General features: G+C 47.7%; 1 protein-coding gene across 1 annotated transcript; it reads left to right on the plus strand.

The window, feature by feature from the left end:
• The first annotated feature begins 1903 nt into the window (after positions 1–1903).
• Positions 1904–17888, plus strand: LOC129335874 (carboxypeptidase A1-like). The gene is given in 12 exon segments (XM_054988718.1): positions 1904–2023; positions 2419–2500; positions 4454–4588; positions 6019–6117; positions 7433–7534; positions 9354–9455; positions 9725–9835; positions 12313–12403; positions 13009–13185; positions 13188–13207; positions 15589–15673; positions 17530–17888. Coding segments are annotated over 12 exon segments (1257 nt in total). The 5' UTR covers positions 1904–1958; the 3' UTR covers positions 17718–17888.
• The last annotated feature ends 31 nt before the right edge of the window (positions 17889–17919 follow it).

A 17919-nucleotide genomic window follows, 5' to 3' on the forward strand; every position in this document is an offset into this window, starting at 1 on the left:
AATGGGAGTGTTTCTTTTAGAGTCTGGATACTGACTCGTGTGTGTTTGTGTGTGTGTGATGTGCCATCAAGTCGCCTCCGACCTATGGCAATCCTATGAATGAGAGACCTCCAAAACATCCTATCATTAACAGACTTGCTCAGATCCTGCAAACTGGGGGACGTGGCTTCTTTTATTGAGTCCAGCCATCTCGTTTTAGGTCTTCCTCTCTTCCTGCTGCCTTCCACTTTTCTTAGCATTATTGACTTTTCCAGAGAATCTTGTGTTCTCATGATGGGACCAAAGTAGAGCCTTGCTACAAGTGACATTTTACACGTGAAGGATAAAGGATCATTTTCGCAAGTCTTTCTGGGAACTGAAGTTCCTCTCCCCCACCCCTTTTCCTTCTGTTCCTTCCCCTCGCTGCCTGAAAAGACAGAGAGAGCCTACGGCAACATCAGCGTTTGCAAATCGTCTTGTTGGAGGGGGGGAATGCTCCGGAGAAAGCTGAGAAAGTTGCAGCTGCCTGCCCCAAAGATCATTGAGAGCAGGCTTGTGACTGGAGAAACGATTTGCAAAAGTTGCTGTTGCCATAGGCTCTCTCTGTCTTTTCAGGCAGCGAGGGGAAGTAACAGAAGGAAAAGGGTTAGGGGAGAGGAACTTCAGTTCCCAGAAAGACTTGCGAAAATGATCCTTTATCCTTCACGTGTAAAATGTCACTTGTAGCAAGGCTCTGAGTCAGTTTTGTCATTTTAGCTTCTAGTGAGAATTCCGGCTTGATTTGATCTAGTACCCACTTGTTTGTCTTTTTGGCTGTCCATGGTATCCGCAAAACTCTCCTCCAGCACCACATTTCAAATGAATCAATTTTCTTCCTGTCAGCTTGCTTCACTGTCCAACTTTCACATCCATATATCGTAATGAGGAATGCCATAGTTTGGATTCTCTTGATCTCGGTCCCCAGAGAGACATCTTTATCTCTAAGGATCTTCTCTAGCTCCCTCACAGCTGCTCTTCCAAGTCTCAAATCTACTAGATACTTACTCAAGTACTAGAAGAAAAGGGCAGCTGAAGATATTTTGCCACTCCAAGTCAGTTCCATGCACTGTCCATTGTACGTCAAAGCGGAGTCTCAAAGGTTCCAGCAGTGCCTAGTGTTGCCAGCTCCAGGTTAGGAAATTCCTGGAGATTTGGGGGGGTGGAACCTAGAGAGGTTGAGGTTTGGGGAGGGGAGGGACCTCAGCGGGGTATAATGCCATAGAGTCCACCCTCCAAAGCAGCCATTTTCTCCAGGGGAACAGATCACAGTGGTGTAGAGATCAGTTATAATTCCAGGAGATCTCCAGCCACCACCTGGAGATTAGTAACCCTAACAGTACCTCAGGGTCTCGTTTGCCTTGCATCTGGGGAGCTGCAATGGGCATGGGTTAGGCCCATCATTTCCTCCTGTGGCACTGGTTGCTGGGGGAAGGACAAGATCCAGAGGTACACCTTTGGCGCTTGTCTTTCTTCCAGTCACAGGGAGGTGGCCATATGCACTGCCTAACATCCTTGGCTTCCTTCTGTGAAGATGCCAGCTTTATGGGCATCTTTTTGGCATTGTGTGCCCGCCCCAGCACTGCTTGGACGGTGACCATAAGCTGCTTAAAACCATACCCCAGTGACGAGCCACAGCCCAAATGGGTTTTAGAAAAGCGGAGTGATGCAATTCCCCTTCGTTTTGCTTCATGCTACGGCCGGCTTTGCCCTGTTCCTTTCCTCCTGGGTCCGCAAGCCTCATGTTCCAATTTCTCTTCAAATAAACATGATTAAGGAAATGGCTTTTTATTAACCTGCTTGGAGAGATATCTTTGGTCTCGTGGCCAGGACAGAAAACATGAATAATATCCCCAGAGAGGCAAGGCCTTGAGGAAGCCCAGCAGGGAAAACAGGGAGCTATATAGGACGACGAACTCAGGCGGCCTCTCTCATTGCTGGCCATGGAGCGCCTGATGATCTTTGGCTTTCTGCTCTCAGCTGCCTTCGGTGAGCAGCTCTTTGTTGGGTGAGTACCAGAAGAGGAGAAGGAGCAAATGTAGGAAGGAGGAGGGATTTATCACAATATTTATAATCCTGTCGATTTTAGTGCCCAGAGCACTTTGTTTATGTCATTTATAATCCGCCTTTCTCACTGAGACTCAAGGCGGATTACACAGTGTGACATTAGTACAGTCAACATTTCCATAAACATCGACACGTTTTTGACACTTTACACCATCTTCCGCCAAAGATGATGTCATCTCATTTTATTGTCACAACAAGCCTGTGAAGCAGACCGAGAGAGAGAGAGAAAGAGAGAGAGATTGGATTTGGGCCTCCTGTGCTCTCTTCATCCCACGTTGTTCTGCTCTGATCTTCAAAATGCATCCAAGTCACTCCTCATGTCCTCTTCTTCTCCAGAGACCAGGTTCTCCGCATCAGAGCAGACGATGAAGAGCAGATACACTTGTTGAGGGAGCTGGAAGAAAGGGAAGACTTACAGGTAAGAAGGATGCAGCACATCTGTTTGCAGGGATATAGAAATGGAATTTCTGAATGGCATTTCATGCCACTTGAAATCTTTATCACACAGGGCAAGCCTCCCCAGACAGAAAAACTGAAGCAAAAAATGGAAAACCACAATCCAGGGAGTAGAATACTCATTGAAAGTTAACAAATTAATGTATTGTCGAAGGCTTTCACGGCCGGAGAACGATGGTTGTTGTGGGTTTTCCGGGCTGTATTGCCATGGTCTTGGCATTGTACTTCCTGACGTTTCGCCAGCAGCTGTTGCTGGCATCTTCAGAGGTGTAGCACCAAAAGACCGAGATCTCTCAGATTAACAAATTAATATTAATGTCTTTTACAACTACTATACAAAAATACATGCATCCCTAAATACTTATATACAAAAAGACATGTGTATGAATGTATTTTTTATTGTAGTTGTAAAAGACATTAATATTGTTCCTATTGATTCTGCACTTGTACACTTTACACGAATATATTTATTAGAAGGCATTCATTCATTTGTTAACTTTCAGTGAGTATCCTATTCCCTGGATTGTGGTTTTCCACTTTTTGCTTCAACTGAAATCTTTAAGCAAAGCTCCTACTTGGCTCCTTTCCGGCTGGCTGAATTTGGCAAGGCCTAGATCGCCAGAGGACAAAATGGTGGGAATTCTGGAAGGCAGAGAAAAGTATCTGGGGGAACCCCAGTGATGGATGCTTGAACTCCATCCGAGCCAGAGGCGGGGATGAAGCTGGTAGGATCCCCCATGGGGTTGGTGGGAAATATCAATTTATTCAGCATCTGTAGATTACGGCAAGATTGGTCCCCCGCAAATGGTTTTGGCACCCAAACTGGAAAATCTAAATGGTACTCATCCGACATGCGCTATTTGTTTATTTATTTACTTCATTTATACCCACCTTTCTCCCCTGTAGGAACCCAAAGCAGCTTATATCATTCTCCTCTGTATTGTATCCTCACAGCAACCTCATAAAGTAGGTTAGGCTGAAAGAAAAGGAGCGATTTGCCCAAAGTCACTCAGCAAGCTTCTGTGGCAGGGTGGGGATTCGAACCTGGGACTCCCAAATCCTAGTCTGATATTCTAGCCACTATTTCACTCTTAAAATGGGGCACAATATGTGAGGAAATTCTCCTGCACACGACACATTGGAATGAACTGCTCAAGAATTCTCTGGACAGCTCATTGGAAGTCAATAGAGGAAAGGGGGAGGGGAGGGGGTGGGGAGCATACACTATATATATAGGGGATAATTAGTATGTATTAACAGTGTGTATGATATGTTAACCATCCAATAAAATTTACTTTAAAAAAAAAAGAATTCTCTGGACAGCTCCGATTCACTTTAGTCTTCCTTGAGCAGGAGACTTGGCCAGTAGATTACCCATCCCACACCATTCTCCAACCTTCTTCTGTCTGGGATGGCCACTTCTAAGGGCCAAGCTACAAGTGACGAATGACACTTGAACAGCAAGTGAACAGACTAAGGGCCAAGCTACACATGACAAATGACACTTGAACGGCAAGTGGATTGAGTGGAGGGCAAGTGAACAGGGAGAAATACACTTGCTGTTCAAGTGTCATTCATCATGTGTGGCTTGGCCCTCATATGCATTTCTCCCTGTTCACTTGCACTCCACTTGCACTCCACTCGATCACTACGTGGCTTTTTTGCAACGTTCAACGTTTTGCACTATTTTCCGCGGGTTTTTTGCAACGTTCCGCAACATTCCGGATGAAGCTGAGTAGTGTGGAAACGGCCCTGGTTCAGGGCTCTTAAGGTTTTCTAGGATGATCTCAGCACTTGATGGCACATCACGGCACACCAGAAGCCTCCCCAAAATTCAACTCATGGCGAGGATGCCCTTTAAGGACTGGGGGAGAAGACTGGAGCCTGCTAACTTTGCTTTGCTTTTCACAATCAGATTGACTACTGGCTTGGCCCGGCTAAGCCCAGCCTCCCGGTGGATATGAGAGTCCCTTTCCAGAGCCTTCAGGCTGTCAAGGTCTTCTTGGAGTCCGAGGGGATTCCCTATACCATCATGATAGAAGATCTACAGGTAAGAAGAGTTGTTGCAGCAGCAGAAGAAACTCTGACCTCTTGTCCAACGAAGGGTCCTTTTGAGTACCTCCTCATCCTGCCCTAACGCATGAAGGGAAAAGAAGAGTCCATTGACATGGGAGGGGAGTCTTGAGGAATTTTGTCCCAATGTTCCCTCTAAGCTATGCAGGTTTGTGAGCCAAAAATATACTTTGTGAGCCGAAACAACAACTTGCATTAAAGTTTTGAAAGCACCTCCTTAAAAAAAAAATTCAGTCTGCAAACATAAAATATCAACGACTTTGTACTGATTCTCACTAAGAAACAACAACGCAAGCATTCATTTATACAGGGTTTTTAAATATCAAACTGCCCCCGCTCCTCTGCTCTCTGGGGCTGAGGGGATCCCAGTGGGTTCAGGTAGCAGAGGTCAGGCTGAGCCCCATGGCTTGGCTCTGTTCTGTTCCCCTGCTAGAGAGCCAGCAGCGGCTGGAGGAGCTCTCTGGCTCTGCCCTGGGGGCCAAACCAGCCACAGCCAGGAAAGGAGGAGAGAAGTGGGACGAGGTTCCATCTCTGCTCCATCCCGCCCGTAGGCACCATCTGAGCAGGAGAGCAGGGCCACCTGACAGTTAGTACCTGTGAGCTTCAGCTGAGAAGCTGTGAGTGGAGGAGTCAGAATCTGTGCGTAATTGCTCAGTTGCTCACGTTAGCGGGAACACTGGACTTGTGCCCACACATTCCATTCATGCAGAGCTCATCTGAGAGCCATGCTAGAAGTGACGAATTACACTAGCCTGGCAAGTGAACAGACTCGCGTGTATTCCTCCCGGTTCACTTGCCATTCACTTGAGCTCCACCTGATCACATAGCTCTCTATCCCGTGTCTGTGTTTGAACTGGTTCTGTGTGATTGAGTGGAGTGCAGGTGAACAGGGAGGAATACATGTGAGTCTGTTCACTTGCCATTCAAGTGTAATTCATCACTTCTAGCTTGGCTCTAAGCAGGGCTTTTTTTCTGGGAAAAGAGGTGGTGGAACTCAGGATCGCACAATGACGTCACTTTGGTTCAGCTGGAACAAGGGGGGAGTTGTTTAAAGTTTAAATCGCTCTCAGTGAAAATGGTCACATGGCCGGTGGCCCCGCCCCCCTGATCTCCAGACAGAGGGGAGTTGAGATTGCCCTCTGCGCCGCCAAGCGGCGCAGAGGGCAATCTAAACTCCCCTCTGTCTGGAGATCAGGGGGCGGGGCCACCAGCCATGTGACCATTTTCAAGAGGTGCTGGAACTCCGTTCCACTGCGTTCCAGCTGAAAAAAAGCCCTAGTGAGAAGACTCACAATGGGTCAGTCAGGGCCAAGCTATTGGCAGCTTTCAAGGTTATCTCTAAAGAATGGAGTCGGTTTAAAAAAAGATATTTGTGAGCATCTTTGGTGGGTATTTTTTTAAACACAGGATTTGCTGGATAAGGAAAATGAGATCATGTTGCTGTCCAGGAAATCTGAGCGGAGCTTGGGGAAATTCAGCTTCTCCTCCTACCACACCATTGAAGAGGTACGTTGCATATATTAGCATGTTCTTCTCCTCTTGTCCCTTCATATAGTTTACTACCCATTGGCTGTGGTATCACATTTTCAGAGTCATTGGAGTGGCAGTTTCAGGTGCGTAGCTGTGTTGGTCTGCAGTCGAAGGGCAAGATTCTGGTCCAGTAGCATCTTAGAGACCAACTAGATTTCCAGGGTACGAGCTTTCGAGAGTGCATCTGCCCAGGGCTCTAAATCTGGCATCTACCTCCCCCATCTGAAGGTTGCCCCCTTTCTAAAGGGGAAACTCTCTGACTTCATTGCAACAAAACAGGCAGAGAGCAAGTGGCAAAGCTGTTCTGGTTCACTTCTTCACATGGTGGGAAGAGTTTACCTTGCTGCTGACCATGAGTATACTGCTCTTAAAGGCATTGAGTCTCTGTACCGGGTGGCTGGATGTACAGAACTAGAAAAGGGGGGAAAGTGACCTCTCTCTTCTGCATCCAGGAACCCTGGAATAGTGTGTGTTCCTGTGTGTGTGGGTATCCCAGTGCATACAGCTTTGCAAATTATAGCCTGCTAGAAAAAGGTGAGCATGCAAAGAAACACTGCCAGTGTTCCACACGAGGAACTGCCTTCTACTGTTGGACCATTGAGATAGATCAAGATGGGGAACCGCGTTAGTCTGTCTGTAGCAGTGGAAAAGTGGAAGAGTCCAGTAGCACCTGTAAGACTAACAACATTTGTGGCAGGGTATGAGGTTTTGTGAGCCACACTCACTTCTTCAGATCAGGACAGATGGACTCACATTCTAGCTGTATCTGAAGAAGTGAGCTGTGGCTCACAAAAGCTCATCCCCGGCCACAAATTTGGTTAGTCTTATAGTGCTACTGGACTCTTGCGCTTTCCCACTGTTGGTCCATTGGTCTGTCTTAGTATTACCTGGCAGCATCTCAGGCAGAGAGACAGCTTTCCCGGAAGTATGTAAGAACCCTTACCTGGAGATGCCCAGGACTGAATATGCGGATTCCTGCGTGCATCCTGTCAATTTGCTATGGCTGCACCAGCTTTCCTGATGCATGCCCCAACACACAGCACCAGAAAGCTCAGTACCAAATGAGCCGCAGTGGAAAAGGCCCAGCCCATCCAAAGCCAGAAGGCTGTCAGAAAATGTATGTCAACACAATGGATGCCGCCTTGGGGATTTAGCCGCCTCGGTGGCCCTGATGAAGGCAGAGAGGTGGAGTATACGTTTTATAAATGAATAAATAAAAATAAAACCAAGCTAAAATGAGATCCTCAAGAGAGCCATGATTCAAGGTCCAGCAATCGTCTCCTCCTTTCAGATCTACAGCTGGATGGATGAATTTGTGGCTGAAAACCCAAACTTGGTCAGCAAACTCCAGATTGGACAAAGCTATGAAGGACGACCAATCTACGTTCTCAAGGTACGTGACTTTCAGACTGAAGGCACAAAGTGACGTGATAGTCACGGATCTCCATCTATCTGGGAAAAACACACACACAATTTCCCCCTTTAAAAATGCTAGCAACAGATGTGTTTCATTGAACAAAACTGAGTGGGAATGGAAGAGTCTATATTCCCTCTCCTATTCCTGGCCTGGCCGCAGTCCAAATCACTGCTTTGTTGGGAACAGTTTATTTCTTACAGACTGATGGACATCTGCAATCTGTTTTGACTTTGAAAGTAGAATCTTATACTTATTATTATTTATTATATTTCTAACTCACCCTTCCCGCAAGCAGGCTCAGGACGAGGTACAACAGTTTATAAAAATATAATACAAAGATTTAAACCATAAAACAGTTCATCATAAAATCAACAAACAGATAATAACTGTCCCAAGATGGGGTCAATTCCAGATTCCTGCCCATCAACAGAGAAGGGAAGCTGTAAACTTACTTGGTAAATACCTTTTAACATAGATCCAGAGGATTTAGTCGTGTTAGTCTCTAGCTGCAAAATCGTAGAGTCCAGTAGCACCTTTAAGACTAACCAACTTTATTGTAGCATAAGCTTTCAGGAACCACAGCTCTCTTCTGACGATGCATCTGATGAAGAGAGCTGTGGTTCTTGAAAGCTGACAATGCATCTGACAAAAAGAGCTGTGCTTCTCCAAAGCTTATGCTACAATAAAGTTGGTTAGTCTTAAAGGTGCTACTGGACTAACCAACATAGTGGGACTTCCTTTGATCAGTTAGGATTGTGCTCTTAGCCATGTAAGGTTCCCAGATACCTGCAGTTTCAACAAAGGCTGCATGTGTGAAACAATATTTGCTTATGCTCGTCTTCAGTTACCCTCTCCTCCCTCCGTTGTTTCCTTTGTTATCAAGTGGGGCAGACTTTCCCACAGATATGTTATTTTGATCTCCCGCTGGAGATCCGGGCCCTGGGGGACCTGTTACAGTTCCGCAGGGCCTGTAAAACGGAGCTGTTCCGCCAGGCCTTTGGCTGAGTGCCAGCGGGTGTCCCCCTTCTTCCATCTAAGACCACCACTTCTTCTGGGGCTGCCCTTGGCCATCTGCTATGCCCGTATACAGACTCCCAATATTTGTTTAAATAGTCTGCTCCTGGACTATTTTAATGACTTTTAAAAAATTATTATTGATTTTATGTTTTTGCGACTTTTAATGTATTTTTTGAATGTTGTTAGCCGCCCTGAGCCCATCTGTGGGGAGGGCGGGGTATAAATAGAATAAAATAAATAATAAATAATGTACCAGTGGCTCTGTGTTAGGGATACATGAGGTCCTTAGTGGGGTAGAAAAGGAGCATAAAAATGTTTTTTAAAAACTAAATAAATAACAACATTTGGCTTAACTTGAGGGCTTTTCAAGATGATAATATTGCCGGGCTTTGCATTTGATCTGCTTTCGATCTAATCCTGGAAAAGGAATGTCCTTTCTGTCTGTGACCAAAGCAAGGCAGACGTGGCAGATGGCGCTTCAAAAGAAGGCAGTCAGATTGCTAACTCTGGGCTGCAATGTTCTTGGAGATTTGCAAGTGGACCCTGGAGAGGTCAGGGTTTGGGGAGGGGAGGGTATAATGCTGTAGAGTCCACCCTCCAAAGCAGTCATCTTCTGGAGTCTCTGCTGTAACCCCAGGAGCTCTTCAGGCCCCACCTGGAGGCTGGTAGCCCTGGTAGAAAGGTACCTGGGGTCGCCTAGCAGTAAGGCCAGCCAGGTGGAAACAGGGGTTTGTGCTGCCACTAAAAGAGGTGCTGCAGTTTTTGGTTTCTCTTGCAGTTCAGCACAGGAGGCGACAAGCGCCCCGCCATTTGGATCGACACCGGCATTCACTCCCGAGAGTGGATCACCCAAGCGACGGGTCTGTGGACAGCTAACAAGGTAACGGGAAATGATGGGCAGGTCGTGTTTTGCACGGCTGAGAGCAGCCAGAGGACTCTGTTCACCAGGGGGAAAAAATGGGAGCACAGTTGCTTTGCACGCACACACAGAGTGCAAAGGGATCCGGGTTATGGTGCAGCAGGCTAATGTTGCATGTGTAGCAGTGTGGTTTAGACGCAGAGAAGACGCTGGAAAGGTTCCCAGTTGCACACTTCTTGCCTGCCAGCATCCCTTTGTCTAACTCATGTGGACCTTCCCTCCTTTTGCAGATAGTCAGCGAATTTGGCAAAGATGCCTCATTAACTGCGGTCCTAGACACCATGGACATCTTTTTGGAGATCGTCACTAATCCAGATGGGTTTGCTTACACTCACAGCACGGTAAGGGCTTCTGGGAGGAAAGTCTGTGAGTTCAGGGCCAGTTAATGGTTAGGTGAAGCATGTTGCAGAATCGATGCCCTGCCAAATTCACACCCTTGTTATAGTATAGTATAGTTTCTTCTTGAAGGACGAAAACACTTTACTGGCTCCCAATGCTGGGTTCTCTTCCAACCTAGCACAGCTCAGAACTAGAGGTGGGCACGGACCGGAAAAATGGCACAGACCATTGGTCTGTGGTCCATCGATTTTCATGGACCATGGTCCATGAACTTTCCACAGACTGGCCCAGTTTGTGGACCGGTTCGTCGGTCTGTAGTCTGTCGGCCCTGAGCTGCCTATCAAGGTTTTCAGGGCTAAAATTGGTGTGTTTTGAAGGCGGTAGAACGTTTGCAGGCGGCTCCAACCTTGCCTAGGGAATTGATTGCTCGATGCCGGGATGTCTGGATTCACGGACCGATGGACCAGCCAAAGTTTGTTGCGTCTGTGAAAAACGGCGCATCCCATGACCTGCCGGCTCATGAATGCCAAACCGGTGTGGACCGTGCAAAATTGTGGTCTAAGTATTGTGTGCCGTGCCCATCTCTACTCAGAACATTGGCATTGGACCCAGTGAATGTGCTGTGCATCTCCACTGTGAACGGGTCTGCTGTTGCATTCAGGGGATGCGCCTCCTGCTCCAGGCCAGCCCGTGCATGCAGAGGTGGCCCTGATCCAGAGATCAGCAGCCTGGGAGCAGTCCAGGATCAGCCAGATTGGGTTTCAAATGCAAACCACCCCAGCAAAATTGACGCCACCTTTCTGTTAATTAAAACTGTTGATGTGTCAATGGCTGAATTCAGATGACTTGCAATTGGCATTAAGCTGGGATGTGCGCAAGAACTAGCACTAAAACATGCACATGGGACAGGCACTAAAACTAGCACTAAGCTTAATCCCAAGAAGACGGATTGCTACTGGTGAGCAGCAGGTCTGACCTTTTAAGGCGTCACCCATTCTGGATGCGGTTGTACTCTCCTTGATGGAACAGGTAAGTAGGTGGGGCGGGGGGGGGGGGGTTGTTCTTGGACCCAGGCCTACTGCTGGATAAACAGGTAGCAGCTTTGGCCAGGGGTGCTTTTTACCAACTTTGACAGGTTAGCCAGCTGTGTCCTTCCCTGGGCAGGAAAGATCTGGTCACTGTGGTTCATGTCCTGGTTACATCTAGTTTAGACTACTGCAATGCACTCTACATGGGGCTGCCCTTGAAGATTGTGCAGAAGGTTCAGTTGGTGCAGAATGCTGCAGCCAGGATGCTGACTGGAGTGGGTCATAGGGAACATATCACTCCCGTCCTAGCTCATCGACACTGGCTTCCAACCTGTTTCTGGACACAATTCAAGTTGCTGGTGCTGAATTTTAAAGCCCCATATGGTTTGGGATCAACATCCCTGGTGGACCTCCTATTTCCTTATGAATCTGCCTGGTCATGAGAGTCAACTTTGCTTCAGGCGCCTCAGCTTTCTGAGACTGGGCAGGTGGCAAGGCAGGAGATGGTCTTTTCAGTGGTGGCACCCAGACTTTAGAACTCTCTTCCCAGGAGGATTTGCCTGCACTCTTCTGTCACATCTTCTTTGAGCGGGCGAAGGCTCTTCTTTTTTCTCGGCATCCCCTCGACGATCCCATCTCCTTCCCCAATGTTTTAACTGTTGTTTTTATCTTTTGTATTCATTTCAAATTCTGATTTTAAATTGTTTCATGATGTATTGGAGCGCTGATTTTAATGGTTTTTATAAGATGAAATTTTAATTTGTATGTTGAAGCCACCTTGGTTGCTCTAAGAGGGCAGAAAGGTGTGGTAAAAATCTTGTAAGTAAATAATTTAATTAATAAAATATCCTCTTCCTTTCTTCTCATGCTAAGAATCTGGATTGAACACTGAGGTAAAATGGGCCCCACAGGAACCAGTTTCTAATACAAGGAATGTGGAATTTATTTATTTTCCACCATTTATGTCCTATTTTTCTCCCCATTGAGGATCCAAAGTGGTTTACAACATGTTCCACTTCCTCATTATATTCTCACAACAATCCCGAGAGATGGCTTAGGCTGAGGGTACAACTGGCCCAAAGTTACCCAGCAAGCTTTGTGAAGACTCGAACCTGGGTCTGACACACTAACCTCAACACCACACTGGCTCTCAGTTGACCCAGGGCACAAGCTGCTAGACCTCAATGAGGTGTTCACCTCTCCAGCTTTACCCTCCCTCCCCCAGCACAAGTATTCCTTTTTGCTGCCACCAACAGGTTATACTTGACTGATAACCTGTCACAGCCACAGATAACCATAGTTAGTTTTTAAACTGGGATTCTTGGCACAAGAAGAGAAGAGGAAACAGAAGGTGTTCATACGCAAGTCCAGCTGCTGAGCTCATGCATATGTTAACTTAATGTTTGTTAAAGTGATGTCTGAATGCAGCCAACATGTGCCTTCTTGTTCAGAATCGCATGTGGCGAAAGACGAGGTCCATCAACGCTGGATCTTCTTGCGTTGGTGTGGATCCCAACCGGAACTGGGATGCCGGCTTTGGAGGCAAGTGTTTGTATGTTTCGCCTTCACTAAAAGTGGTTTTTCGGGAGCTTCACTATTAACTTCCTAAGCACCACTTCGATAACTGTTAGTACTTTCTGCATTGTTGACTATTGATACCAATTGTCAAATCAGGGTGATAACACTAGTCTACTTTACAGGGTTGTTGTAAGGATTACTGAAGGATGATATCTGCATTACCAGTGTGGTCTGGTAGCTACTTCCTTATGGCTGGCTCCCAGACCACATTGCTAGTCATAGAATCACAGAATCATAGGGTTGGAAGGGATCTCTAGGGTCATCTAGTCCAACCCCCTGCACAATGCAGGAAATATTTGATGTACGGAATCACATGGAAAATTTCCCACATCCATCTATTTCAAATGAACCTTTATCATGTGGAATCCAGCCCTGAGGAATCAGCAACTGCTGCAATATGTGAGTTAGGTCTAAGAAAATGCATACAAATAGTCTTGACTACTGCAATCTGCTATACATGGGGCTGCCCTTGAAGACTCTTCATAAATTGCAGGTAATGCAACATTTGGTAATCTGCCTTTTAGTGGGTACTGGAGTCTAAAATTGTTTCCTTCTGGATTCCACCACAGGGCCTGGAGCCAGCAGCAATCCTTGTGCAGAAACATACCATGGGCTCTTCCCTCACTCGGAGAGCGAAGTGAAATCCATCGTGGACTTCATCCTAGGCCACGGGAACGTGAAATCCGTGCTCTCCATCCACAGCTATTCCCAGATGCTGATGTTCCCCTATGGCTACAAGCCACAGCCTGCCCTGACCATCAGGAACTGGTAAGACGAGGTCCTTCCGTTAACCTTCCGTTTGTTTTACTGTCAGGGCTATTCACAAAGCACCATGGGAACTGTAGTTTGGTGAGAATTCATCGAACTCTCGGTAAGGAATCCCAGGGCTTTAAAAATGTGCAGCAAGACACAGAATGGCTGTCTGGAGGGGATAAAAAAGTGCAGGTCCAAAACAACATTGGAGCAATTCAAAAGTTTAAGCTAAACAGCAATAATAATATTAATGACTCTATATAGTGCTCTTCTAGATAGATTAGTGCCCACTCAGAGCAGTGAACAAAGTCAGTCTTGTTATTATCCCCGCAATATAGTTGAGAAGCTGGCCTGTGAGAAGTGTCTGACCCAAGGCTGCCTGCTGAGCTCACGGCAGTAGTGGGAGTCGAACTAGCAGAGTGCTGATTCACAGCCCAATGCAACCTGCTTAGCTCATGGCAGAAGTGGGAGTCAAACCAGCAGGGTGCTGATTGGAAGCCCAACCACTTACCCAAGGCCACCTGCTGAGCTCATGACAGTAGTGAGAGTCGAACCAGCAGGGTGCTGATTGGAAGCCCAACCACTTACCCAAGGCCACCTGCTGAGCTCATGGCAGTAGTGGGAGTCGAACTAGCAGAGTGCTGAGTCACAGTCCAACCACTTATCCAAGGCCACCTGCTGAGCTCATGACAGTAGTGGGGGTCAAACTAGCAGACTGCTGATTCACAGCCCAACCACAGCCCACGGCAACCTGCTGAGCTCGTGGCAGTAGTGGAAGTTGAACCAGCAGAATTCTGATTTGCAGCCCAATCATTTTACTACTATGTTACAACAGCTGCGCTGTTAACTGATGTAAAAAGTGATGTGCAAAAAAGCGGGAAGCAAAGCGAGCCATCCTGGCTCCTGTCAGACTTCACGCTCTGATCAGTGGACTCATTTCTCTTCCCTGTGCCAAAGATTCTCACTGCAGACTCCACAGGATGTTGTTGTGGTGCGTGATGTGTGCACAAATGACGCACACTGTGCTGTACCAATATTTTCTTTTTAAAAAAAACCCTGCAGGGCCCCAAGTATCCTTGTTAAATGACAGTGACCTGTGGGGAACAGCTTGTGCAGCCGTGGCGTGGTGGAGCTGGTCGAACGAGCTGGCTGGGATGAGTCTAGCAGTGGTTACAGGCGCAACAACACACATCTGGTTCCCTGGCCCATGGGGCTTGGACTGGCAGGTGACAGAGAGCCGAAGACTCAGTGGCTCTCGGCAAAGGCTTCAAGCCAGCTGAGCCTTTTTATCCTTCCTGGCCTGGTTATCCCTCGGGCTCCACTTGCCGCAGAATGGTGGATCGGGCCCTGCCCCCATTGCAGGGGCATCAGAAAGGGATCGATCCTTTACTTACCAGCCTGGAACCCTTCTGGCTTCCTACCAGGTGTGCTGTCTTCACCAGAGAGTAAGATCTGGGGATCTTGGCCGAACATTGGCCGAACATCAAGAAACGACTTGAACTTTAAGCCAGTGTGCGGGGGTGGTGAGAGTGTCAAAACTGGGATCTGGGAGGCCCAGGTTCGAATCCACATCCTGCCAGTCACAGGCTCTCAACCTAACCTCTCTCAACAACATTCGATTTATATACCGCCCTTCAGGGCAACTTAACACCCACTCAGAGCGGTTTACAAAGTATGTTATTCTTATCCCCACAACAAACACCCTGTGAGTAGAGTTGCCAGGTACCCCTCACCTCCTGTCAGGAGGGTGGAGTCCCTGACACTTATCTTGTGCCAGGCACGAGGTCTTCTTGCACACACGCATGCGCTGGAGCCAGCGTGATGATGTCACTTCCGGTTGTGATGTCACCACACCAACTGCGTGAGCACTCCCGTGCTCCGCACAAGGCCAATTCGGCCTGTTTGTGGCCCAAATCAGCCCCAAGTGAAGTCCAGAAATGCTCCTGCGGGCAGCGCAATAACGTTGCTGCCAGAAGTGATGTTACTGCACTGGTTGGGAGCACGCATGCTCCTGAGGTGCCTGCCGGTGGCGGGCAAGCTGGACAGTTGGTGGACGAGGGGGTGAATCACACCATCGGGCACAAGCTGTGACTGACGCAAGGTCACCCAGCTGGCTATGACTGGTGGAGTGGGGAATCAAACCCGGTTCTCCAGATTACAGTCCTGCCGCGCTTAACCACTACATGTGGTTAACCACTTTGTGCGTGCATAGCAGGGCTGTACCACCAATGCACATCCCCTCCCCCAATAAAAGGGGGAACTGGCCCTAAAGGCTGCAGTGAACTTCCTGCTTCTCAGGGAAATAACAGGAGAAGAACAAATTTCTTCCTTTGGCTTGACCAAGGAGGATGATCCCAGACCTCCAGACTGTTAACTCTTTAATATCTTGCTTACAGAATGAATTGGCTCGAGAGGCTGTTTCAGCCTTGGCGGACGTCCACGGCACGGCATACACGTTCGGAAGCACCATCGACACGATCTGTGAGTAGTGGCTGCATTTCTGTCCCATTTCCAAACCAGCTCACTTAGAGCTAAGCTACGGGTAACGCCAGACACGTGTTTTCAGCCATGTCAAGGATACAATTTTACCTGGGAAGTGTAGTTAATAACAGCATTAAGTCCCTAGTGCAGAGAGGCAGGGGTAGAGTTGTCAGGTCCCTTGAATCCCCCGGTGGGAGCCTGGGAGCCTGGCACTCCTGGTGTACATGATTAAGTCACTTCCAGGAAGTGACGTCATCACACGGGTCAAAGGTCGGCCCAGGAGCTCCCCTACGCTAAATTGTCCCCCCTGCGGGTCCGATTCGGCCTGAAACAGGCTCATTGTGGGGCGTGGGAGCATGCGGCGGCATGGCATGGGGGTGTGCCATGCTGCCCGGGGGTGCACCGTGCCGCTGGGGGTGCCCCAGGGGGTGTGCCCCCCGTTGGTCAGGTAAGTGGGGGCAGGGGAGGGGAAGAGCTTTCCAAGCAAGTTCAGTTTTCAAAGACAGAGCCAGCTCGTCCCCTCCCCTGCCTCCCCATGCCAGGGACAGGGTCCTGTATCCCTCTCTCCATTGAGATTGCCAAAGAAACCAACAATAATCACCCTGTGAGGTGGGTGGGGTTGAGAGAGCTCTGAGAGAGCTGTGACTGACGCAAGGTCACCCAGCCGGCTTCAAGCGGAGAAGTGGGGAATCGAACCTGGCTCTCCAGATTAGAGTCCTGCCGCTCTTAACCACTACACCAAGCTGGCTCAGTACACCAAACTAGTGTCAGGGTGGTGTGAGGCGGAGACTTTTTCTGATGTCTGGCCGCCTCACGGATGTTCCAATCCCCCTTGCCCAAGTTTTCAGCTTTTCTTTTAAAACAAGCAAGCGTCTAGTCATTTAGCATGTGGAAATAAAAGGGGAAACAGGCAGGCAACATTGTACCCAAATCCTTGACAAAGTCAACCTGATACAATTTTAGATAACTTAAAGCAATACTCAGAGGTTGAGAAAATTTCCATATTGCTATCTGATAAAGACAACAACAACAATAACATTCAATTTATATACTGCCCTTCAGGGCAACTTAATGCCCACTCAGAGCGGTTTACAAAGAGTGTTATTATTATCCCCACAACAATCACCCTGCGAGGCGGGTGGGGCTGAGAGAGCTCTGAGAGAGCTGTGACTGGCCCAAGGTCACCCAGCTGGCTTCAAGCAGAGGAGTGGGAAATCAAACCCGGTTCTCCAGATTAGAGTCCTATGCTCTTAACCACTACACCAAACTGGTATAGTGTATAGGAGAGCTCTTATAGCACTCCAGAATGCATCCCTGAAGGCCCTTGCCCTCAAAAATGCCTTGGAAAAGCAACATGACAGAAAGAAGTTTTCTAGTTTCAGTTTCTCCTTGGTGTGCTAGCTTTCCATGTGCAGGTGAGTTTGGTGCCATGAAATCTCTCACTTCCGTTTTGATAGCTTTAACAGGACTCTTCCGTAAGTTTGGGTTGGCTCTAAGGAGCTCACTTCCAAAGAACCTTTAAAGCCATCCTGGAACCCAGTTTTGGAGCTGAAGGTGTATGAATATGTCACACATTTATTTAGATGTTTGAACACTTCATAGAACTTTATTAGTTCCTTGCTTTATACATTTAGACTCCGCTTCCTTGATGCTCAAGGCTGCTTCCACAAAATGTGGCACTGAAACATGATGAAAAATAGAAATACCAAATAATATTTAAAAGAATTGCAATTGTTTCTTGCTGAATATAACTGAACTGGGTGAGGGGAACAGAGGGCTCCATGAGATTTAACAAAATAGGATCCTCCTAGAACCGTGGCAACTTCAGGGTTCTGTGTTGCGTTCTTTTTCTCTAGATCAAGCCGATGGGACAACCATTGACTGGAGCTACGAAAACGGAGTCAAATATTCCTACACATTTGAGCTGAGGGACACGGGCCGCTACGGTTTCGTTCTGCCCGCCAATCAGATCATCCCAACGGCAGAAGAAACCTGGGTGGCACTCATGAAGATCATGGAACACGTCCGCGACCATTCTTCTTAACCAAATGGGGTCATGGTGGGGGAAAGGGGTACCTTCTGCACCTGAGGCCATTCCCTGAGATGAGTAGCATTCTACGGGAACTATAGTAAAGAGTCCAGTAGCACCTTTAAGACGAACCAACTTTATTGTAGCATAAGCTTTCGAGAACCACAGCTCTCTTTGTCAGATGCACCTGATGAAGAGAGCTGTGGTTCTCGAAAGC

This window comes from Eublepharis macularius, chromosome 9 (assembly GCF_028583425.1).
Source record: "Eublepharis macularius isolate TG4126 chromosome 9, MPM_Emac_v1.0, whole genome shotgun sequence".
Taxonomy (NCBI): domain Eukaryota; kingdom Metazoa; phylum Chordata; class Lepidosauria; order Squamata; family Eublepharidae; genus Eublepharis; species Eublepharis macularius.